This window comes from Alosa sapidissima, chromosome 10, assembly GCF_018492685.1.
Source record: "Alosa sapidissima isolate fAloSap1 chromosome 10, fAloSap1.pri, whole genome shotgun sequence".
NCBI classification, from domain to species: domain Eukaryota; kingdom Metazoa; phylum Chordata; class Actinopteri; order Clupeiformes; family Clupeidae; genus Alosa; species Alosa sapidissima.
The window spans coordinates 5,574,111-5,599,836 of record NC_055966.1 but is presented as its reverse complement, the minus strand read 5'-3'; the positions used below and the strand labels follow the sequence as shown (position 1 = coordinate 5,599,836).

The following is a 25,726-nucleotide window of genomic DNA, read 5'->3' as shown; positions in this document are numbered from 1 at the left end:
AGCTACAAGGTTTGAAAAGCGTACACGCTAACCATGGAGAAAATGAGGGATCCTCACTCAGCTACAAGGTTGAAAACCGTACACGCTAACCATGGAGAAAATGAGGGATCCTCACTCAGCTACAAGGTTTGAAAAGCGTACACGCTAACCATGGAGAAAATGAGGGATCCTCACTCAGCTACAAGGTTTGAAAAGCGTACACGCTAACCATGGAGAAAATGAGGGATCCTCACTCAGCTACAAGGTTTGAAAAGCGTACACGCTAACCATGGAGAAAATGAGGGATCCTCACTCAGCTACAAGGTTGAAAACCGTACACGCTAACCATGGAGAAAATGAGGGATCCTCACTCAGCTACAAGCAGATAGGCGATGTTGATTACAAAATAATACACATACCATGTTTCTGGAATTTATTGTGTATTTAGAGAATGGTGGGGATCATATTGAGTGCAAAATGCTTTTTTCTATACTATATACATATCTACTCAATAATACGTATCTAATGTCTGTCTCTCAATTTAAAACAAATTTAATAAATGCTCAATGAAATCTGGCAGTGGAAGTATGTGAGCATACACAGACAATAGTAAATAGAATTTATATACTTATGACTTTCAGAATGAAACATCGACATTCATGAATGTTTATGGGAATACATGCTTCAACACAAAATATCAATAGATTCTGAACAGTATTAATCCTCGTCCTAGAATGTGAGTTGCCAGTAAAGTGATGTGCTTAGCAAGCATCCCCAGCAGCAAATATAGCAACAGATCAAATACTTTAGGCAATTTGTAACAAGGACAAATTATTCACCACACCATTAATAGACAACCCTCTATCAGAAAGCTATATACACTATAAACAAACACACACACACACACACAAATGAAGTACATGTGCAAAACATACAATAAATAGACGAAAGGTAAAAGACTACAACTACAGCCCCAAATCCCACAATGTTACATCAACATGTTACACAAGACATACAATAATATGGTACTGTAATGGCTGAAAATGCTTTTTACAACATGTTATCAAATATTTACTAAGATTCCTTTTGAGGCCTGAAAGGAGGCATCTTGACATTCAAGCACAATAGTCCTTTTTCCCACATTAAAATCAATTTTGTTGAATTGATGTTTATCTTGTTTACCTTTGTTCATTTGGCAATATCTGGGCTATTATGTTTAACAGCTATTTATCTTTTTATTTGTGACTGCCCGAATTCGCAAAATAAATACCCTGGCTGTTAAGAATTTCAAGTAGTTAGGCTAATTAGGAGTACAAACCAGCCAGTAGCCTAGAATCTGTCTGATTGATCCATAGTGCACAAGTTGTGCAAATTGTGCGATGTGAAATGCCACTGGAGTCTTGTTTGTCTTTGAGAAAAAAGGTCAGTTCTTTGATCAACTGTATTGGCTCTGAAACACAACAGCTTGTGCCAGGACAGAAGGTTGTCATCTGTTCTTAGTCAGGGTGTAACGGTTAGGTGCACTTACTTCACTGAGATTGCCTCATTGGACAAGCGTCAGCTAGTAAGGAAGTAGATAGTGAGCAGTGCGGGGCTAAGGAGAAAATCAGAGTTTCGCCTCCTCACCAGCAAAGTCACTGCCAAAGGCTTCAGGACCTGAGCTAGCTTTTTGGGACTGTTTATCTAGGTCAACCACAAGCTGCTCTCTAGCTCCGTTAAGAAATATAAGAGTGAATTCCAACAAGTACTAATCTTTGCAGAGGCTGAAGTGCATGGCATGTGATTAGTTCAGAGAGTGCTTTATGTATTTCACACCAGTGTCTTGAAGAGAGACTACAGTGTATAAGAATATGTTTGATACTCGTGCACATTTAAAATTTTGCAGTAACAGTAATCGCTTGGAATATTAGTCACAATCTAAATAGGAATATCAGTTCAGTATTACTACCACTTCATTCACTACCACGTCATTAGGTCTATTTCAGTGATTAAGAGAAATGTACACATAATCACAATTCATAAGTAACATCAAGCTGCAATAAATAAAAATAAAACTGGGAAGAATCTCCACCAGCAGATTCCCTTTGAACATTTACATACACTCAATCAAAAGGGAGCTTGGCTCACACATAGCCACACACTTATATGTCCATTCACTTATCACAGCAGCCGGCCTCAGCGTCATCTCACACACCACTAATACGTAGATGGTATAGAATACATTTAGTTTGGAGCCACCATACATCCTTTGGTTCTGGTTGTAGTGGCAATTGCCCAACTTCTGCAAAGAAGTTTCCGTTGAGGCAGTGTTCCTCAAAAAACGGCCCTTAAACACCACTCAAATCCAGAGTCTTTGAATAGGTTGTTTAAGATTTTGCAATCCATGGGATGTTTGTGATTTAGCAATCCATCAATTATCAATCTGATCAGTTTTATGTGAGGTTCCTCACCAGTACCACGTGGGTCTCTACTTAAGGAACACTGCAGGCTTCATGAAGGGCAGAGCGTTAACCACCAGAGGGAGCGTCACCATGTTTCCTCATTAACCAAGCCCCAGCATCCTAAAGCTGGTCGTGTCTCAGCAGCAAGCAATCATGGACGTTGAGGCAGTATAGGCAGTGTTCTACAGTACTTTTACACATGACCTACTTTAGGCTATTACTGGGCAGTGACAACTTGCTTAATGTGGTTAGACATACTATTAGATGAAAAATGTCTAGCACATGGCTCACTGGATGAAATGGCTGTTTTTATGGCACTGCTCCCAATTACACAAGTGCCTTGTCCTTTTCCCTAAAGCTATAGGAGTATCATTGCCTGCATCAACAGCAGCGCTCAGGGAGCAGTGAGTAGTTAGGTGCCTTGCTCAAGGGCACTTCAGTCGTGCCTACTGGTAGGGATTCGAACCTGCAACTCTCCGGTCACAAGTCCGAAGCGCTAACCAGTAGGCCACAGCTGCCCCACTACACAGCCACTACACACTAAGGAGGTCCATTTTGTGAACTACAGTATTTCCTGTGGTTACTGCCAAATGCTAATGGTCTGCCATGGCTGTCTGTGTAGTGCAGTTAGCTGTGTTGTGGGATGAGACCTCCTTGCCCTGCTAGACACTTGGGAGGCCATTTTTGCTACTGTCAACATTGGGGAATTCCACCATGGGCACCTTCTCTCTGGTAGGCGAGACGGGGAGCGTGATCTCGCCATCCTGAGGAGGAGGGAGACTGGAGGCAGCGCTGGCGAAGCCGCGAGCGATGTCCTCAAAGGTCCGCCCTTTGGTCTCGGGCACTCGGAAGTAGGTGAAGATGATGAAGAAGATGAGGAAGATGACAAAGATGATGAACACATAGCTTCCGCACAGCTCCTAAAAGAACAGAGAGAAATTGGGGACAAATGAGAACAAATTGTGGCAAAAATAAAATCTATTACCGGCATAACACATTAGTGGAGAAGACCGTCAAAGAGCTACGTGAAGGATTGTGTCAGTATTTGATTAATGAGCAGGATTAAGCAGCATTTTACCCGCAGCTTGGGAAAGCTGAGTCCGACCAGGAAGTTGGAGGTCCAGTTGGAGCATCCTGCTACAGCTATAGCTGCAGGGCGGGGTCCCTGTTCAAAGAGCTCTGCCGTTATGAACCATGGAATAGGGCCTGGTCCCATCTCAAAGCTGGCCACAAAACCAAACACCGCCACAATGGCCAGGTAACTGAGGGATTCAGTGGTACCCTGAAATGGGATGGAATTTAAGGAGAAACATTAAGCACCATTGAAAAATGTAACTGTTGGTTAAGTAATTGATAATGAAGTGCAGATATACCAAGAAAAAAGAAGAGATAAACAGCCGGAAACTTACAATCAGTGCAAGAGAGATGGTCATTAGAAGAGCACTAACTGCCATTCCACTTAAACCAATGAGGTGGAGTGTCCTGCGTCCTGCCCTGTCCACCAAGAAGAGCTAGAGAAAAGCAACAGAGCACACATTCATGTAGACATGGGCACACGTGATCTAATTAGATCAATTTCATCATACACAAAAATCTAAATGATTGGTAGAGTTGTACTTACAGAGACCACAGTGAAAACCGTGTTGACAACACCAGCTCCTATTGTAGCATAGATGGGCTTGGATACTCCAGCCCCTTTAAAAATGGCTGTGGAGTAGTAAAACACCTACACCAGAAAGACAAACTGTTATTGGAGAAAAGACACAATACTAACATTTACAGTGTAATTTACAGTGTGTAATCAATCACAATATGAAAAAATAAATGAATTTGATAAGGGTAGATTGGTTTCATATCTAATCAGCAGAACTCTGGGAGATGTAGTTTTTACGTACAGCGTTAATTCCAGAGAGCTGCTGAGACAGCTGGAGCACAATGGCAATGATGATGGGCTGTCGGTACGAACGGTTGCGGAACAGCTCAGGGATGGTGACCTTCTTCTCCATGGCCATCTTCCTGCCTTCCTCCTTCATCTCATTGATGTCCTCACTGACATCCTCACACCCACGCAGACGCACCAGCGCTGTGGGCCGAAATCACAGGAGCAGAAAGCTCTTCAATTTCTGTTCATTATATATGAATACGCTAAATATAGCAGGATGATGCCATATAACATCTTCCCCTAAAATCAATATCATTTGAATAAGTACTGGAACCACTATCAAGCTCCCTTAGACTGCTATTACTGCTCTCTGTCTCACCCTTGCGGGCCTCCTCTTCCTGGTTGAGGTTGATGAGGAGGTGCCGAGGACTCTCGGGGCACATTGGTAACATGATGGTCTGCAAGACCGCCGGCAGAACTGTCAGAGCCAGTAGCAGGGGCCAGAGGGAGTCCGAGCCCAGCAGGGACTCCAGACCAAAGATCTGGACAAAGGCGGGGAGACAATAACATTAGGGCAAAGATGACAAAAAATACAGAAAAGGCCCTCTTTTTATATCAGGGGTTTTCAAACAGTAGTCTGCAATTTCACTGTGGGAAGGACTGGCTTTTACCTCACACCTTAGAACAGGAGCCCTTACATTGCTTTTTATGTCAGAGTGATTGTCCTTGGATTACAGTGAGTCAAAAAGCCCTAATTTACATGCATGCTGATGGAAAAATGGAGGAGTGCATGAAGAGATCTTACCTGGGCCACCAGGATGCCAATGACCACACCCAGCTGGTGCAGCGTGCCAAAGGCTCCTCGTAGGGCAGTGGGGGCTAGCTCTCCTATATACATGGGGCTTAGGCCAGTACACAGACCACAAAACAGCCCGATGACCAGGCGCCCAAAGATCACCATCTCATATGACCGACACAAGCTGGAAAACCCCATCAGGCCTCCACCAATCACTGCCAGGCCGTTGGCTAGAAACATGGACTTGCGCCTAGAGCAGAGAACAAAGGCATAGGAGGGGATAGAGAGGACACAGACACAATTAAAACACAAGCAAGCGCAAGGCTGGGAGACATTTGCAAGAGAGTGTCACTCACACAAAGGCACAACATTCTGTACTGTTCAAGGCACCGTGACACAGATCAGTCCACCATCACTCTAAATCACAAGTCCTCATTACTCACCTCCCAAACTTGTTGACCAGAACCCCCACACAGACAGACCCGGCCATGCCTCCAATGCTGAAGATAGCCACGGCAACACTCCACACAATGGTGACGGTTCCCTCCTCCATAGCCTCTCCATAACGCTCCATTGATATATTTTGGATGAAGCTTCTTAGTTTCTGAGTTTATCCAAAGATACAATATACATTATTATGGGAGCAAACACACGCACACACAAACTTCAGCCTTTTTTGGTTCAACAAAGAGCAGAATAGACGTCTCCAACATCGCAGGGCGTCTGGAGCCTGTACCAGGATGTTCCCTGTCAAGTCATCACTTGAGGCAGCTTGGCTTAAGACTCTGACATATTAGACTCCTTAGTTAGAGCCTTGCCTCTGGTACTTTTAGTTCACTTCACACAGACAGACAGTATAAGTAAGTATATATACTCTTTTGATCCCATGAGGGAAATTTGGTCTCTGCTTTTATCCCAATCCGTGAAACACACACAGCACACAGTGTGGTGAAGCACACATGAAGCACACACTAATCCCGGCGCAGTGAGCTGCCTGCATCAACAGCGGCGCTCGGGGAGCAGTGAGGGGTTAGGTGCCTTGCTCAAGGGCACTTCAGCCTACTGGTCGGGGTTCGAACCGGCAACCCTCCGGTTACAGGTCCGAAGTAGGTCCGAAGTGCTAACCAGTAGGCCACGGCTGCCCTAGACAGACAGACACACATGTCTGATCATGTCCGATGAGAACAGTGAATAGCATGGTATTGAATATCCTGTGCTGATCTTTCCAGTTGTGTGTTAGAGAAGAAAAAACAAACTGAGCAATCTAAGGTCAGGGTTCTATCTCGGTCTTATGGTGCTGAATTCTATGCTGAATTACTGTTATTTGTTTGTAACGGGTGAAAAAGGCTAAACCCATTAAAGCCGACCATTTTATCAGATTTGACATACATGGGTGCGTTGGCTTCTCTCTATAAACTCTATAAACGAACGAAGAGTCCTACATTTCCCCAACAAACCATAAGCCATTATATCCCCATTCATTCCTATTACCTAGCAGGTTAAGCAGGGAATAACTGAGAGAGATGCTACTGGTTAGGAGTCAATATGTTTTATCTGGTAAATGATCATTAATAAGTTTTAGGTATTAGTCAAGTCAAGTCAAGTCAAGTTTATTTATATATATATATATATATTTAAAAATAAAGAATAAGTAGTAAGCAAAAACAAAGGCAAAAGTTGTAAAAAAAAGTAATAAAAGACAAGGTAGAATAATTATCAAGGCAGATTCAGAATTTGTAACTCGGCACAGCTAGCAGAAAGCATCTGAGAACAGTTTGGTCTTAAGTCTAGATTTAAAATTTAAAACCTTTTTGATGTCATCCGAAAGTTGGTTCCACAGCTGAGCCGCATAGCAGCTAAAAGCTGCTTCACCATGTTTAGTTCTAACAGTAGGTTTTACTAGCAGGTTTTTCACCTGGGACCTGAGAGGACGAGAAGGTGTGTACTGCTGAAGCATGTCTGACAGGTATTTAGGTCCTGCTCCATTTACTGATTTATAAACAAGTAATAGTGCTTTAAAGTCAATTCTGTGACTTACTGGAAGCCAGTGCAAGGACTTAAGAATTGGAGTAATGTGGTCAGTTCTTTTAGTTTTTGTTAGAATCCTAGCTGCTGCATTTTGTATCACCTGTTTAATAGTCTTTTTAGGAAGGCCTGTGAACAGTCCATTGCAGTAATCAACCCTGCTGGAGATAAATGCATGAATGAGTTTTTCTAAGTCATATTTTGACACCAGCCCTCTGAGTTTGGCAATATTTTTGAGGTGGTAAAAAGCTGATTTAGTTATCGCTTTCATGTGGCTGTTGAAATTTAGATCACTGTCAATTAATTTTTGATTTTGATTTTTGATTTTTAACTGTATCCTTTGCCTTCAACCCTTTTGTGTCAAGGAGAGTGGCAACCCTAAGTCTTTCTTCCTTTTTACCAAATATAATTACTTCAGTTTTTTCTTTGTTCAGCTGAAGAAAATTTTGAGACATCCAGGTGTTGATTTGTTCTATACACTGACACATAGACTCAAGAGGACCATAGTCGTTTGGTGACAGAGCTAAGTAAATTTGTGTGTCATCTGCATAGCTATGATATGAAATCAAATTATTTTGGATGATTTGTCCAAGTGGGAGCATATAGAGGTTGAATAATAGTGGCCCCAAGATCGACCCCTGGGGAACACCACAGGTCAAGGACGTTGGTGTTGAGGTACAGTTTCCGATGGCAACAAAGAAGCTCCTTTCTTGTAGATATGATTTTAGCCAGCTGATAACTATGCCTGTAAATCCAACCCAGTGTTCTAGTCTGTGTAGTAAAATATTGTGATCAACAGTGTCAAATGCTGCACTAAGGTCCAGTAGCACTAGGACTGATGTTTTACCTGAATCTGTGTTGAGGCGTATGTCATTGGAAACTTTAATGAGAGCTGTTTCAGTGCTGTGATTTGCCTGAAAACCAGACTGAAAGTAATCAAAATACCCATTTGATGTTAGGAAGGTGGTTAATTGATTAAAGATTATTTTCAATAATTTTGCTAATAAAAGGTAGATTGGATATGGGCCTGTAATTGTTTAGCATGGAGGCATCCAGGTTATTCTTCTTGAGAAGTGGCTTTACAACAGCTGTTTTCAGTGACTTAGGAAAAGTGCCAGACAGCAGTGATACATTTACAATTTGAAGGACATCCGCCACTATGAGGTGAAAAACAGTTTTTGAAGAAATTGGTAGGCAGAGTGTCTTCCACACATGTGGAAGAGCTAAGATTCTGTACCGTTTTTTCAAGTGTTTCGTAGTCTAGCTGAACTCTGACATCAAGTTTAGTTTCCCTCTGTTTGTTGCTGGAAGTTCAGGTTGTTGAATTTGTAATTGAGCAGATATGTTGAGTCTGATTTTGTCAATTTTACCTTTAAAAAAAGATGAAAACTCATTGCATTTATTAGTTGAGAGAAGTTCAGGCGCTAATTGTGAGGGGGGATTTGTTAACTTATCAACAGTTGAAAATAGAATACGAGTGTTATTTGAACTTCTATTGATAATGTTAGAAAAAAAGGACTGTCTTGCTTTGCATATTACAGAGTTACATGTGCAGAGCATCTCTTTATGGATTTCATAATGGATCTGAAGTTTGTATTTACGCCATTTTCTTTCAGTCTTCCTACACTCTCATTAGTCAGTCAGCTAATAGCCATTTGTTAATCACATAGCCTCGACTGGATGCCAATAAAAACCTCAATGCATTTTTAGACTCGTTCATAAACTAGGTAAAAACCAAAGAAAAAAAAAGGAATGTGTATAAGCAATTCCATAAATCTGCGAACTACATATTGTGAGTGTTGTTTTGTAAAAGTAGCGACCTGCTCAGGTGCATTGATGACTCCAGTGTTGTAGCCAAACTGCAGCGATCCAATGACTGCTGTAGAAATACAGAACAGCAGGTAGCACGTCAATGGCTTCTTCTTCTGGAAAAGACAAAGAGAGAAAGAGCACTTAAATGAGATGCCATTCCCAGTATACACTTAAGCAGACCTCATCACCACAGTACCAAAACTGAGAAGTATACACTTAAGCAGACCTCATCACCACAGTACCAAAACTGAGAAGTATACACTTAAGCAGACCTTATTACCACAGTACCAAAACTGAGAAAGGAAAAAAAATTAAGGACAGAAACACTATCATCCTTTACTCTTTTTAATTTCTGCTTTCATTTCAGAAAAAAAATATCAAGACTTCATATACCTCAAACCTACAGATTTCCTTGTACCGTCTAATGTCAGTCTCACTAGTGGTGGATGGGAATTTTATATCTGCTAAAAGCAACCAACCCTTTTAGTCAATCCCCAATCCCGCTGTCATATGAAGCTGAACAACATGATATAGAAGCCATATGAACCCCCTTTTCCCTGGAAAGCAACCACAGATTTTAAGGTCAAGATTTATGATTACTCAGGGTCACTGGTTGACTGCGCTTGTCAGCATCTGTTCAAATGACCACTACATTCTCAAAGAGGACCACATCACATCAAAACATCCTTCAGAGAGGAGTGTGTGTATGTGTGTGTGTGGGGGGGGGGCAAACAGCATCAGTGAGAGCCTTAATGTGTTGATGCACGTGGATTGTGTTGGTACACAATGAACAAAGTCTCACATGCCCCGCAATCAGTCTGCAAGAGACTGTGAAAGCACAGTAGAGTTGTCACAAAGATTGTGTTGTTGGCAGACGCACAATGATACATTCTATTTCTGCTCTTCCTGACCCTCTTCTCCTTTCTCTCTCTCACCGTTTCTCAGACAAAGCCACCACGCGCCTCAGACGTGTTGGGAAATTGTAGATATTCTACACTGCATATTGCCAAACACCACACGTGGAAAGCACTACAGTTTAGTGGCGCATGTATGTATTCTGAATGGTCAAAATGCAACAGAAGTGGCGACAGGAAAAAACAGAAAGACTCTTTGGACAAACAAGTCATCACAAGTAATGTAGCGATTTGGCAGAGGAAACTAACTCCATTTGTTGCTTTGCATGTTGAGCAATGCTGAGGTATTCGTGCTAGATATGACAGTGCTGTTACTCACTAACATGCTCTTCCTGGGTTGTTCTCGGCAGTCTGTACAGTCTGTCCTTCTTTGACTCAACAGATCAATCACAATAGATATTCTCGGTCTAAACCCTTAACATTACATTGCTGTTGGTTTCCTTGCCATACTATGGCACACGCATGGCACGTAAAATTCCAATTAAGCTACAGTATGTGTAGGTTCTATGCACATCAAAGAGCTAAACATGACGAGAGTAAGTAAGCAAACTAATAAATGTTCAAAGCAACATCTTTATGTCAAGCTCACTGTACATCTATAGGTTAACCTGTACTAACACAGCCCTAACTGAATCCTGATCCTAACTCCAAACCTATTAATGTACTTCAAGGCATCAATTTACTGTCATATTATTACATTGTACTTAACAATACAGATACACTGTTATAAGGAGTAAAGCAAATTACATAAAAAACATAAAGTGTGACTTAAATATAAAGCATGAAAGTCGCCTCTAGCATAACTAAAAGAAGGCATGTGCTGTCAGACATTGGTCATACAAACAAAGATAAAAAAAAACACTGATCCACAAAATCCATTGTGGTTCCTGTACTGTTCAGAAAAGTGACCTACATCATGTATCAAGAAAGCAAAGTGCTGAAGAAAGCAAAATTCCCATGTTAAGCATACACTGATTAAAACAGCACATTGGTTCTTTGTGATAATGTTAGTGTGGTATAAGACCAAGCCACTTTAGTAGCTGAAGGTCAGCATAGTCTTGATATTAAGCCACCAGACATTGTGACTGGGTTCATTTCTCCTTACAGAAGCTCATAGACTGAAAGGCACAGAAGAGGAACTAACTCCCCATTGGTTATGCCACATCTGTGTTGTACTTCACATTTCACATTACTGCACATTTCACTATTTAAGTCCGATAACACAACTTTTACAGTGCACCACAATTGGGCTGGATTTTAAATGTTTCAAAGAGAATTAAAATAAGGAGAACATAGTTTTATAAGAACAGAGATCAGAGCTGTTTTAGATTGTGCAGTTTATCGGCGAGTGTAGATCTCAATGTCCTTCCTCATGGTGCACAGTCACAGGATGTTTGCAATAACAGATAAATGTTGCAGCAGACCAAACTGCCACATACATAACTTATCTGATGATTTCCATGCACACTGCATGATTCAACAGGTTTTTACGATAGGACTTAAATATGGCGACGGACGGAGGGTAGTTGTGGAAAAATCCAGCGTGAAAAGATGGGGACACTGCAGGACATTCTTTCAATCAACCACACTGACAACACACGCATGACTGAGAAAATAAAACACTAGTGGGAGTGAGTCACTATGTTTGATTGTGCAAGCTTCTTACGTAGACTTGCTCTTCCTCAGTGGCACAATAGTCTATGTAGCAGTAGCATGCAGTGACTTTTTGTTGTAGGCCAGCAAAGCTGATGACAACCATAACGCATGCAATTATCTTTACCACAACAAACAACTGATTTGATGTGCACCACTGCAACAAAACTATTTCTCAGTAAATGCAAATTAGGGAGTGGAGGAGCTGCAATAATTACTCCTTGAGCCGGTTTGCGTCCTTCTCGGCCATATGTCTCTGGCCTACATGCCATAGGCTTTGCAAAACTCATTTCTTTGTCTGTACAGTCACCTGAGTTCTGTATCCTAATGTTATAACATGCCAAAACTGGTTGGAGCTCAACACATTCATTGTCAGGTTGGGACATGCCATCAAACCTGTGTACGGGGAGAAAGCTCAACCCCCCTCACGCTCTCTTCTCAACCTCTCCCTCATCCACTCATTTCCTCAATACAGCCCCCATCCTTCGACTTGCCAGAAAGGAAAAGTACTGGATGTGTTTCTCATAAATTCCAGGTTGACTCATTTATGTTGCCTAGACAAAGGGTGGAGGGTACAAATGCCCATGTAATTACTCAGGAAACCTCTCTTATTGTGTAAGAAATGTGTCGTTTCATAGCAGAGGTCATTTTACTGAACACATCAAGGTTGTCATAAGAGCCAAGTCTTAAAGAGTTAAAATGTGTGGTGGGCAGCATAATCTATATATGTGCTGTGGTTTTCCGTTTTGGTGGAACACAAGTAACAGCTAGGTAACATCTGCACAAGGAGCAGTACAATACAAGGGAAGAGATGGGATCTTACCTTATCCTCCTCCATCTTCTCCATCTCGGCAGAGCAGAGGTGTGGTGTGGTATCACGGGCTTCTCTACTGGGCAGTATCTGAGCTCTGACTCCAAAGTTCAGACTTGTTGATGCACTTCTTGTTTTAAGTTGAATTTATCAAAGAATTCAGTGATTGGCTGGATAGCTCCTATGATAACAACAAACAGCAGTAGTGTCAATAAACAGAGCAAAATAAGTTTGTCATGTAGGCTAATCGTCAAAGACACGAGAGTGAGCTAAGGATCTCAATAACTAAGATGTATAGTAACATCTACACATGCCTATAAAGTCAAGTGCCCCTCCTCTTGCCCCTCCCTGGTCTTGTGTTCCGCTTATCAAACCATTACAAAATATTGAAATCTGACATAAAGGCGCACCAGTGATGCGTAATTACAACATAGACTAAAATTCAAACTACCAGTACAATTTTGTTTTCCATTTAAGCAATAAAGTAGCCTCTTTACCGTATTTGATTAAATAACTCCTCGTGTTATAGTATATCGTCCGAAGGATGCTCACACTTGTTTAGGTTCCTCCTCCACCGGTGGGCTTTTTTATACGAGGGTATACTCTTCGATCTGCACGTTTCACTTCAGTTTCATCTGGACTGGTGACACCCGCTTCATTTGCATTTCCGGGCATGATGAGTCAATACATTTCTAATAATGCTGATGAGTTTATTCAGAAAGAAGGCGTATCCTTGCCTAAGGAACTACATATTAATTGAAGCTAACTGTATCCTTATATCCCTTCACTTGTTTCATTCATGCCACCAGGTCCCATCTAACATGTTAGGTTCTGCCGCGCTCCTATTAGGTTTTGTGCGCTATGAATAGACTAGATGTTCTGAACCTCCTACAGCGCTTCCCACTCACAAACGGACAACAATCGCCGAAGAATGCAAGCTTTTCGAACAAAACTATGGTCACACACAGATCATGAGGATGCTTGGTGGGTGGCATACCGCTCCAGTAAACTACTACAAATCTTTTATGTGCCATGCCAGCTACGCCTTCTCAAAGTTGGTGAGAATGCCAAGAAGCCAAGCAAAAAACAAACCTCACAAGTATGTCTTTACTGTGCATGACAGTGTCAAGTGCTTTGCTGCCGTACACTACTTGTTCAATATATTACTGCCCTGATGCGCATTCGGAGCATACACGTATGTCGTCGATCCAGCATCAATAGCCTACTTGAGCACGTGCGCACGTATGCGGAGGGTGATCCATAGCCTACGTGCAGCTTGAAAGCATACCCCACGTTCATGCACCTTGTTCACAATCTATACTGTTTTAAAATACATGGGTAACCCTAAATCTAAGTGCAACTAAATAGTCTGTCTAGCCAAATAAAACGTAGGATATCGCATTATACGCCTTTTGACTGAGACTGTAAGATTGGAATATTATTTAGCTTGCTTGCTACAAGAGTATGAGTCACCCTCTATGTATAAATAAAAGACACATTACTGTAGGACAATTTATACTAAACGTATAAAAGTGACCTCTGATCTGTGTGCATTTTACCCACTCACTGAACTGTGACCTGACATAGCATAGCATACTCACATACAGGTCAAGGGTGTAGCCTAATGATGTTTGTGGGTTTGTTGCCCCATGTCTATTTAAATGCTGAGAGGAAGAGCATGTTCAGAGTTGCAGATATGTAAATGGTGATGGCAAAGTAAATGTGACCTCTCATGAACTCTCTTTTCTTACACTGGTCTGCATGCTCAATGCACGTAGAACATGTACATTTATCAGGTGGATGCATTGAGACAAAAGGGGTCAGGGCTCCCTGCAGAGAAATAAATTCAAACTTTTGCTTAGTTATTAGTCCTTTGCTACTATATTAATAACTATGTTCATTGTTATTTTTGGTTCATTCTTACATATTATTATGATTTAGCATTCTTACTTGTTATTATTAACTTATAATGAACCACACTACAACCTCATAATCTCACAAAGATTTGATCTCTATATTGATCACACATAAATTGTTTAAAATATACTCTATTAGGGAGTAAAATAAACTAATAAACTAAAATAAACTATTCCAATTTAACAATAAGATAACATTTCCAAATTTGTAAGAATGTAATTCAGAATATTGCATACATTTTTGTACATGCTGCTCTGACTGGGGATTACACAGTGTAACTGCACAGGAGGAGATGAAATACCACAGGTCTGTGTCTGTCTTAGTCTTGGTCTCTGACGTACGCCTTACTTTTGGCCTCTGACGTACGCCTTATGACAGCCGCAGCAGTTCCTAGTAATAGGAAGCTGAACACAACTGTGAATGTGTCAACAGGAACCTGCTACCCTGCCTGAACTGGTGTCTAACTGAGGATGAAACATAACACCTTAATTTCACCCTTGATTTTTGATCTTAAAACCCTTCTATAATTAACCCTTGTGTTTGGGTCTGTGGGACCCGTTTTCTAAAAGAAAGTTTGCTAAAAGAAAAATGATGCTATTTATTATTTCTTCAAACTCAGACTCATTGGCTTTGGCTCATTTTCTGTGAAGAACTTAAATAACTTATGACTGCACACAGTACACCCTCCCTACACATAACTATTACATATGTGGTGTTCGGGTCAACTGGACCCGAGTGTAATAATTGTAGGTGCTATGTACCTTAACTGTGTCCTCCTCCTAACTGGGCGTGTGTGTGTGTGTGTGTATGTGTGTGTATGTGTGTGTGTGTGTGTGTGTGTGTTTGTGTCTGTATGTGTGCGTGTCTAGGTGTATGTGTGCGTGAATATTGTCTTTCTGCACCTGTATTCTCACACAAAATTACAAAATTGTTACATTTCAAGCACTTACACCTTTTCTGATTAAGTTCTAAGAAATAAGCATCAATAGAGATCAAAAATCTTGTTTCTGTATTTTTTACCTTGTTTATATTGGGGGGGGGCAGCCATGGCCTACTGGTTAGCGCTTCGGACTTGTAACTGGAGGGTTGCCGGTTCGAACCCCGACCAGTAGGCACGGCTGAAGTGCCCTTGAGCAAGGCACCCAACCCCTCACTGCTCCCTGAGCGCCGCTGTTGTTACAGGCAGCTCACTGCGCCAGGATTAGTGTGTGCTTCACTTCACTGTGTGTTCACTGTGTGCAGTGTGTTTCACTAATTCACGGATTGGGATAAATGCAGAGACCAAATTTCCCTCACAGGATCAAAAGAGTATATATACTTATACTTATATAATTTAATTTCCTCATTTTCTCACAAAAAAACAAAACAAAAATCAGTCATATGATGTAATCTCACGTAAATGGCAAATATGTACCATAAATGATGTCATGTCTATATAATTGGTAATTGAGCATTACCATCTAATACGTATTTTACATAAATTGTTATGGCTGTATTGATTTAAAAGCCTAATAATGTGGTGGGTCCACCAGACCCAGAAACATTGACTTGGCATTGGAGTAACAAAAATCTTACAAGGGTAAATTTGGCAAATTGGAGTACATCACTTTTCACAGTGGGAGAAATAACAACACTACAAATATCCATGGCTGTTCTTGAACACTAGTTCTATTGCTTATTCAAAATGTTTTTTGTTTTCTTGAGAAATATTGTGTTAAGATGAGAATATTTATGACATTGAGTTTTCAACAAACATAATATTTTCCTCTGGTCTCCACTGCTGTTAGAGAAAGGGGGCAAACTGACTCAAACCAGGGTCAGAGAGGAAGTGAAAGACAATTGTCAAGAGATCAGTTTAAGAAATAGCGGGCAAGGTTATCAGCAGGCTGCTTCTTTAACTACTAACATCAAATAACTGTCATCTGCAACAGTAAAACAAAACAGGAAACATTCAAGGGTGTTAGGAGGTGCAGTCATATCTAAGATTGCCAAATAAAAAGGGTCAATGTTGTGAATAAATTGATAGCACTCACAGTTCTTTTTTAAATCTTTTTTAATCACCCCACTTTTCAGGCAAGACACCCTTCTTCAGAGTGATTATGGCAGTTTCGAAAAATGGTTGTTATGGCGGTTTCGATTATGGCGGTATCCTTTATTCACAAAGTTTATTGGTGTTTATTGGTTTATTGGTATTACCCTGGGTGGCAGGTCCTTCAGTGCCTTGGCCCCCAAACTCTGGAACTCCCTCCCCCAACCCCTTCGTGCCTGTCCTTCTCTTCCTTTCTTCAAAGCACATCTCAAGACCTTTCTGTTTAATGATCACTTCTCCTCCACACCCAACACATAGTTCCATACAGATAACTTGTCTTTGTTGTATTGTTTTGTTTGTTTGTTATTGTGTTTCCCTGCCTTTGTCTCTGTTGTATTGTTTGTTTGTTTGTTATTGTGTTTCCCTGCCTTCCTACTATGTAAAGCGACCTTGGGTTTGAGAAAGGCGCTATATAAAATAAACGTATTATTATTATTATTATTATTATTATTGTGAATAGAAAGGAATGCCATGGGTGGGTGAGTCTCAGTCTTGGGGTGATAGGATGGAAGAGAACATGTGAGACCCAGAGCAAAATGAGAGAATGCTGGAGGCTGCATCAAAGACAGCTCCAGAAATGTAAAGGTATATTTCCTTATGCAAAATACAAGGAGCAATGATCCAGAGGGGTGTGTGCTCTGTCACAGTGCATGGCTGAACCGTGGATCCTGTCAGCTGCTGTGTAGCACATGCAGGGAAATCATTTCCTGGGCCTACTGGTCCCATGAGCCTCACAGAGGCAAAACAGAGCCCTGGCAATGACAATAGGTAATAGTAATGATAGCAATGTCTCCTACCGACACAACAGAAATAAAAATGATTTAAAGATTTGATTTACTATTGCAGATGTGATTTGTCATGTTTATGTGCATGTTAATGTGCAGAAATAGGTCCCAACACAATGTTTCTCTGTCTCTGTGTAGGCCAGGGCATGTGATACAATATGTGTTCTGGGATGATGTAGCGCGTGCTGTGAGATTATCAATGAGTGACGACCTTATGGATTCCAGATGTGATTGTGTCACTGTGGAGAACAGAAGGGAGGTTGAATGTGTGGAACCCATGATCGCATTACTGCCCGGTCTATGATCTCTCCTGCCTACTGTGCCCAATCAGAAGCCCTCCCAGTGGTCATGTGGTCCACATGTACTAATATGGTAGTTCAGTGTGAAATAAATAAATAAGTGGGAGCTGTGGCTTATAGAGTGATGACAAAGGGGGAGGGGAGGCTGTAGTGAGGAGTACGTGCGGAGCCACACACAGCTATCTCTACGACTTCCCTCATACCTCGGAATTGACTAGTCATTCGTTTTCAGAAATGAATGGCATGAATGAGTCTGTAGAAAAGTAAAAAAGAAACTTGCTCTCACAGAGCTGCAGTCAGACTGAAACAGAAACAGAAGCAGAGAAGGCCGTCCCCTACTCCTGAGACAGGAAAGGGATGTTCTCCTGTCTCACTTCTCTAGGGTACCATGGCCTTTGTTACAACACAGAGAAAACACATTCCATTTTTATACAGGAACACCATTGATGAGCCATTATGCTTTGTGCCCATTACCTTGAGATACAGTGTGTGAGTCATAGTGAAGTCTGACATGATGGTGTAAGCAAACAGAGCGTATCTGACACTGGCTCCCAGGGAGGTGAATATACACTACATCAGGATTGGGCTGGTATATTTACAGCACCCTCCATCATTATTGGCCTCTCTAGTAAGTTCAGTAAAACGAGGTATAAAAATAATCTTTTTACAATTCTCACAGTCTCACAGTGGAAACAATTAGGAAAAATCCAACCTTGAAGTGAAGCAGATTTATTGTGAGAAAAGAACATACCTCATAATGAAATAAATATCATTATAGCCGAACCCCTTAAAAAAAAAGTTATTGAGGTTTTTGTATTTTTGGTATCCTTAGGAAGTCAACATTTATGGATGATAACATTAAATTTAGGCGGTGGAAACATTTTTATTGCCATATTTCCAAAATGGTCACCGAGAGTCGGACAACTAATGAGAATAACATATCTCCGCACCTAGGTACATTTTTATGGTTTTGCTATCAAATGACAGGTTTTCTGGAATGCTGAGTTAATTTCTGAGGTGAGGTTGGGGGTCAAGTTAATATTGTATGGTCATGGTGATGGTAATTTCTCACCCAAAATGCAACACAAAAATCATTATCTCTCATAAAAATGGTTTGTTATTCACTTGCTAACTAAAATTGAGAAATTGGTTGTATTAGTCAAGGTCATTTTACCATCTGGAACTAGCCTAAACTACAGCTGGAGATTTGGGGAAAATAACTAATTGTGATCTTTCTGAGATCTCGGGATTGCGATGAATGATATGATTTTTGAATGTCAATGAATTTATTAACTTCAATATTCAAAATGTCTCTTGAAATTGTGTAACCTCTGTTCGATACGAATATGTATACCTTTACACCCCTATTACTAAACTTCCATGATAGCTTCAGCGAAAGTTCTACTAGGAAGACTCGTAGTGTAGCTTACTCCTCCCATGCTTACACGGAGCCAATCTTAGCGTTGCCTACTTTCGGGAAAGCCCTGCAATCTGATCATTCACTCATTCAATCAGCGCTAGCCTATAGGAATTCAGTGGGCTCTTTAAATATGTACCACCTAACACTGCTTCGGCTTCTCAGTACGCTGACTTTGACGTCCTAGCTCAGGCTTCCGCGTGGACCTGGGCTCTCTGCATTTTTACATTCGCCCCTTCTGCCCTCAGTGGCGTTACTTGTTACAATCCTACCGCGCTCGTTGCTGCGCTGTTCAGACCTGTGCGTCCTTCAGTCAGGGCCACTGCATGACGCTTCATCGCTAATCTCTGCCTATCGGAGCCAGTCACGCTCACACTGTTGCAGCCTTCAATTCACGATAACCTACTGCCGGGTCGCCGTCCTCGCGCAACTCTGTTGCAGGCCCATGTCGTTTTCGGCAACAATTTCTCAAGCTTCAGCGTCTGGTTGGTAAGGTTATCGTGCTCTCTCTTCCCAAGCTCCTCGAGATGGACTACACTCTACCCACAGTCATGCAACCTGCTTGCCAACGATATTCGGCGGGCAGCAAACAAACTGACTTGTCTGACACGGTTTAACTTTCACTTAAGCCTCCTTACATAATTCCTGCTGATTTTATAATCCTTGCGATGTGTGCTGTAAATTGCTGGCCTGCACCACGCTGCCGTTGAACCCAACCCTGTATTAAGACCTGTTTAATTGATGTTCTACACTCAATGATGTTTTATAAACAAAGTTCGGGTGGAGCCTTCGGGATGATTGACAGCAATTAACTCACCCACTGCCGCCGCAGGGTAGGCCTATTTAAGCCGACCTCCTTTTCCATACGTCACACGCTCCGACGTTCGCGAAATCATTCAGTCTGCGTATCGTTCGCATTGACAAGACAGCTCTCATGGAACTGGAAATCCACCCAGCGCCAGCAAGGCGTTGACCCTACCCACTGGACAGTGGCTCGCATCCGCAGCACTCTCCATTCCCGCGGCATCGCGATGCCGCATGTCGGATAGGAAGTTCCATCTCCTCCGCCTTCTAACGCAGTCGGATAACCCGGTCTTTTCGCCCTCCCGCTCCCTCACTTTGTTTTCCTCCCCAGACCAGGAAGCAAGCTGCTCCTTCTGGCATCCCGACGCGGTTCCTTCCGCCGGCCATTCAGCCGGACGAAGCACACACCACCAGCCACCTCGCGAACCGGGCACGCCGACAGCACTTTCCGGCACCACAAGCTTCAGAGCGTATCATTCCGCTGCTTCAGCCACAGCCACTGCCACGTCAGCGGCTCAGGCCCATTCCCGCCGGATCTCCGCCGTATTTCCGGGTCCAGCCCCACTTTTCCAGACGGCCCCGGTAGCGACAGCGTCGCTACTCCCCCCCCCCCCACTCCTTCTTTCCCTCCCCCATCCACCTCCCCTAGCCAGGACTCGGTCCAGGCCTGCCCCACCTCCAGTCGTTCCGACGACTGCTCCCTCCCTCCCCCCTCTCCCCCTCCCCCTCCCCTTCCCCTTCCCCTTTCCATCCCGGGAGCCACGTCTGTACAGCACGCCTCAACTCACGAAGCGTCAGCTCGAAGAGTCACCTCACTAGCTCCCCATCTCTCTTATGAGTTAGCGAGCACCTGGTCTTAGTCGGCGCCGATAGCGACAGCGTCGCTACTCCCCCCTAACCCTCTTTCCTTCCCCGTCCCACTTCCCGCGACCCTGTCCCAGGTTGCTCCCCTTCCGGTCGCGTCAGCGACCGCTCCCTCCCTCCCCCCTTTTCTCCCTTCCCATCTCTTCCCCGGCTCCGCGCTAGACCAGCCCGCAGCAGCGGGTCATCAGCACTCCGCGAGTGCTTCGGACCACGACGTCCCGTTCCGGCAGCAAAACTATTCTTTAGCCACAGCACAGGCCCTGCCACCGCCTCCTCACGCTGCAGCATTCGAACCACCACCCGTCACAGCGCCCACCAGGAACCTCATCTTGTCAGGTGCAGACGTAGACCTTTCTACCATTCTTCCCTCCCTTCCTATTCCCTCTCATAACCGGGATCTAGTTTGCGGCGAACTGGTTTTTCTCCAAAAAAAAAAAAAAAAAAAAAAAAAAAAAAAAATTCTGGCCCAGCATCAAAAAACCCTGTCATTTCCCGAGTTCACCATAGCTTTTGCCAACTACACAGAAGTCGTCTGTTTCGTGTTCTCCAGTCGACGCAGATGACTAAGCTAAATGACTACCCGGCCATCATCGCCGGCCTAGCCGTATCCTACGGTGGAGCTCATTTTCATACGTAGGCTACCACCGGCTGTTTTCAGCAAAATGCGCTGCCAGAGTCGGCCTCTGGAACTAAAACCCCTACTGGGGCGCGCTCGATATGGAGCTCCATAACCGCGTTTTCCTAGGACTTAAGCCATCTTGTCCCCTCTGCAATAGCCCCAGTCACGGCGCGGTCGAGTGTCCACTAGTCAACTCATTCCCCAGGGCCGCCCTTTCATCTCGCATCTCCTAAACTGCGCTCAGCAACCCCATCTCTCGAAGACGTCGTATCTCTAGATGCCCAGTGTCTGGCCGATATCAAACTATGGAGGATGTTTTAGACGAATGGAATGGTCTGTGCACGTTCTACGACGACTGCCAATCATCTCCAGAAGAGCTCCAGTTGTACACCGACGCAGCCCCCTCAACAGGCTTCGGAGGCTTTTTCAAAGGGCGCTGGTTGCATCCCCGTGGCCACTAGAGTTCAGAGAGCTAACAACTGGAAACGAATCGTCAGCCGTGTTCGAACTCTACCCCGTAGCCATCACGGCCCTACCTGGGGGAATGAGCGGACCTCCAAGAGTGTGATAATCCACAGCGACAACGAAGCCGTAGTGCACGTCATTAATAACTCGAGCTCAAAATCGCCTGCGCTTTCCCCTCTTATTAGGCGTCTAATCTGGATAGCAGCCAGCTACCAGCTTATTATAAGAGCCGCGCACGTCCCCGGTTGCCACAATGGAATTGCTGACTCTCTCTCTCGTCTTAAATTCCAGAGATTCAGAAGCTCGGCTCCAGAGGCGGACCCGTACCCTACTCCACTCCCCAGCTTTTCGGAGACCATCTTCCCATAAACCACCCCCTCAGCTATCTTCAGCCCATCACAGCCGACCAAGCCCTTCATGCCCTCGCACCCAGGACCATGCAGTCCTACTGGACTGCTTGGTCGTGCTTCAAACAGTTCCACGCAAAGCACTCACTACCATTTACCAGTTTCGATGCAGTCACCATATCATCATCACCTACGCCCACACTTCACTCGGGATCAAAGTTTCTTCCATTAGAGTCTACCTAGCTGGCATTCATTTCTTCTACAAACGCCCCCACGGCTCCGAATGCCCCTTCTCCGACACCAGGATAGGCTTGTTAATTAAAGGTATCCGTAGGCAACATCCAGTCCCCCAAGACTCCCGCCTTCCCATTACCTCAAGCATTCTCGCCACCTGCCTCGCTACCCTTCGCAAAGGGTTCATGTCAACGCTTTCCGATTCCACCATCTCCGTTATGTTTCTACTGGCTTTTTTGGGCTGCTGAGATGTAGCGAGTTTACATGCCCTTCGTCTCTCTTCGTTCCCGATGTCCACCCGTGCATCGCAGATCTAGAGCAGCTAGACCAAGACACCATTCGATTTACCATCAAACAGAGTAAAACCGATCAGTCCCGAAAGGACACTCCATATCCATTTAACTCCGCCTCAGATCTTCAGCCTTTCCAATAACTATCTCACTACATCTCATATCGGTCAGCTCAAGCTTCGTCTACTAGCCCGCCCTTCGTGTCAGACGAAGGGCTACCCATCACTCGCCACAGATTCCAGACACTCTTAAAAACCATTCTAGCCAAATCTGGTTTTCCCGCGGATCGCTACTCCGCACACTCCTTCAGGATAGGAGCTGCCACAACAGCTGCGCTCAACGGCTTATCGGAGCAACAAATTAAAATACTGGGCCGTTGGTCCTCGGATGCCTACCAGTCTTACATCCGCTCCAATCTAGCGGATTTACGACTCGCTCAGCAAGCACTTATGTAGTTGGTAGCGGCCTTTCTCTGTGATCTTTTGGGGTGCAAGCGGTCATCGCTCTATCGCGATATCCGCTCCAGGCACTCCAGGACCACGGGCAGCTACCTTGCCAAACACGCACTTCTCCCATACATTCTAGTCTAGCTGAAGCAATCATATAGAAGGGCGAACTAGTGAAATGATGTTTTATAAACAAAGTTCGGGTGGAGCCTTCGGGATGATTGACAGCAATTAACTCACCCACTGCCGCCGCAGGGTAGGCCTATTTAAGCCGACCTCCTTTTCCATACGTCACACGCTCCGACGTTCGCGAAATCATCCCCCCTCCTCCCCCTACTCCTCCATTTCACCAATTGCCCTGTTACTCATCCTCCTTACACAGGGGGGTGCAAGCGGTCATCGCTCTATCGCGATATCCGCTCCAGGCACTCCAGGACCACGGGCAGCTACCTTGCCAAACACGCACTTCTCCCATACATTCTAGTCTAGCTGAAGCAATCATATAGAAGGGCGAACTAGTGAACTGTGGTTATCTCGATGTCTACCTTGGTTGAGCGTCGTCAAACCAGTTGTCTTTTTGTGTAGCCTCTTAATTTGCCTCGCTACTCGTTGGGCTGCATAGGCTTTAGGCTAGGCTACTCGTCTGCTGGACCTTCGGTTCAGGTATCACTCCTTGTGCATGGCTGCGGGAAGCCAGTTCATCGTTGCATTCATTTAATCATCTGGGATTGCGTCCCATACCTTCTGGTAGGAAGTCTACACGGCCTTCCTCGGGTGATTCTCTGCATGCACTTGCCGTTGCTCAAACTACTCTCAGCTACCGCTGATCTGTCATGTCCCAGGTATGCCGTGACGTCCCCGACGTTCTCGGCTATCTGGGTTCTCAATTTTGGGGGGTCTTACACCAAAGCTCGAACCAAAATGACGGCACGCCGGCCCATGGTCATCAATTGCCAGTATGTCACACAAGCTATTATCTAGGCAATAATAGGTGTTTTCTTTTCAATGCCCGTATTATGTCAGTGTTCATGAGCTGACACCACAGTGTGGGCTCATGCCCACATGGTTGAGCTTTTAATTAAGAAGCTGTGTCATTTGTGTATGTAACATATCCTTCCAGCGTCTTTTGTATGTTTAAAATGTCTTTTCTGATTCCGTATCGTGTATTGGGTTCCTAGGAATTCTATGGCAGGCCTCACTTTGCTCACTGCCACCAGTGGGTCGCTTCAGCACTCCATATATTGGTGTTAATGGTTACCGGCTGTTCATGATTATGTCGGCAATTTTACATTTCGCTAGTTGTGGTTTAAGTGGTGGCCTATGCTGGAAGTTCGTTGATCACGACTACCAACTTAGCCATTGGCTGGTTGTTTTACCGATGACGATGCTACATGTCGCCTGTCTAACCACTCCTTCCTTCTCGCAGGTCAAACGGAGCGGTCCATCATCACTGGCAGACTCAAGTCTCCTTCAGGCCAACGCCGCGCCCTTCATACACTCTCTTTAGACACAACGGGTCTCTGCGTGTCCGTGTGACTTCAGCCCATCTAGTCACGCCATCAGTCACATTGATTGCTGACTCGAATTGCCATTTTAGCAGGATCCTCTGCAAATAATGTGTACTCTAATTTCCATTCTCCTATTTTGCCTTGGCTGTTTTGTTTTTGCCAGATATGCTCACCCGAAGTGATCGCGCCAGGGAGGACGTGCAAGTTCCTTTTACATTCTCCTCCCAATCTTTAATTTGCTAACCCCTGCAGGTGCATCATGCCTCCCCTCTTCTGTTGAGGGGATGCAGTTCGTCAATGGAGAAGCAGTTCCACATATCACACTAACATCTACTTTCTTACAGGGATGGCAGTGCCGGTTCACGGAATCACGCAATCGTGTGGATCATGTTTCCAGTTCATACTGGAGGGGGGGGGGGGGGTCATCCCTCCGTCTTCACAAATCTCCCGAAGGCCAGCGCTTTCGAGGATATCTCCTCTTGTAGCACGGTTTAAAACTAACCTTCCTAATCCCAGCACTTATCACCTGTCTAGAACTGACTCTTGACTGTGTAAAACCGGCAGTCACTGATGCACTTTTCGTTATTGTGCTCTACCTTCTAAATTGTTTTTAATTGCCCTGGCATTGTGGGAGAATTGTTTTAGCTTTAACCTGTTTGCAGTCACGTTGGTCTAGGTTGCCCTAGACGCTGGTTGCCCAGCTCACTGTCCAGGTTGCCTTGGACGCCGGTTGCCCGGCTCATGACGCTCGTCTAGGTTGCCCTAGACGCTGATTGCCCAGTTTGGTCCAGGTGGCCCTGGATGCCAGTTGCCCGGCCGTCATGTCTGTCTGGGTTGCCCTGGACGCTGGTTGCCCAGCTCATGGTTCAGGATACCGCTATACGGTCAATGTTAACTGCCTGATTCCGGACTTCGACGCAATTGGATGACACTACGTCTGTCATCTGTTTAGATCGCCTCTGGCCCGCTATATCAGCTACACATATATTGGTTCCCCGCGATGCAAGGGTCAAAAGTTACGTGCATCATACTCCTTGCCAGACTCGAGTCTCTCCCTGAGCAAACTAATGAGCATGACTAATATAATTTCTGCATCCAGTTGGGCGATATGTATTGCTTATTCTCTCCTCATTGCTACCTTTACTCGTTGTCTCTCCAGCAGCCAGTTCTAAACTGTACTATCCTGCCACAGTGGTGCAGCTGGTATAGCAAGCTCGCGTTAAGTCATTCTCAGAGCTCCTCTGCATTCTGAGATGCATAAGCACCATGGTGGTACCCCAGCACTCATCTGTTCGTTGTCTCGTCATATTTAAGTTACATATGTTTCTT

The 25,726-nt window shown here is 44.0% G+C and overlaps 1 protein-coding gene and 1 long non-coding RNA gene across 5 annotated transcripts; one reads left to right on the top strand and one right to left on the bottom strand.

Annotated features, from left to right (window-relative positions):
• Positions 1–398: 398 nt before the first annotated feature.
• slc2a3b (solute carrier family 2 member 3b) lies at positions 399–12,995 on the bottom strand. Of its 4 annotated transcripts, XM_042107159.1 has the most exons (12): positions 12,811–12,993; positions 12,326–12,494; positions 11,899–12,056; positions 8,944–9,048; positions 5,542–5,702; positions 5,108–5,348; positions 4,682–4,844; positions 4,316–4,503; positions 4,042–4,146; positions 3,830–3,931; positions 3,499–3,702; positions 399–3,340 (listed from the first exon to the last, which is right to left on the bottom strand). In XM_042107159.1, exons 5-12 carry the CDS (start codon positions 5,670–5,672, stop codon positions 3,083–3,085), a joined length of 1,392 nt encoding a protein of 463 aa, XP_041963093.1. In that variant the 5' UTR covers positions 5,673–5,702; positions 8,944–9,048; positions 11,899–12,056; positions 12,326–12,494; positions 12,811–12,993; the 3' UTR covers positions 399–3,082. The 4 variants fall into 4 exon arrangements, with proteins under 4 accessions (XP_041963093.1, XP_041963090.1, XP_041963092.1 ...); XM_042107156.1 differs by lacking the exon at positions 11,899–12,056 and having other exon boundaries at positions 12,811–12,995; XM_042107158.1 differs by lacking the exon at positions 11,899–12,056 and having other exon boundaries at positions 12,866–12,995.
• A 6,115-nt stretch (positions 12,996–19,110) lies between these two features.
• On the top strand, positions 19,111–25,046 carry LOC121721438. Its single transcript, XR_006034827.1, has 3 exons — positions 19,111–19,124; positions 19,721–19,725; positions 23,445–25,046. It is a non-coding gene; the product is annotated as an uncharacterized LOC121721438 (long non-coding RNA).
• The last annotated feature ends 680 nt before the right edge of the window (positions 25,047–25,726 follow it).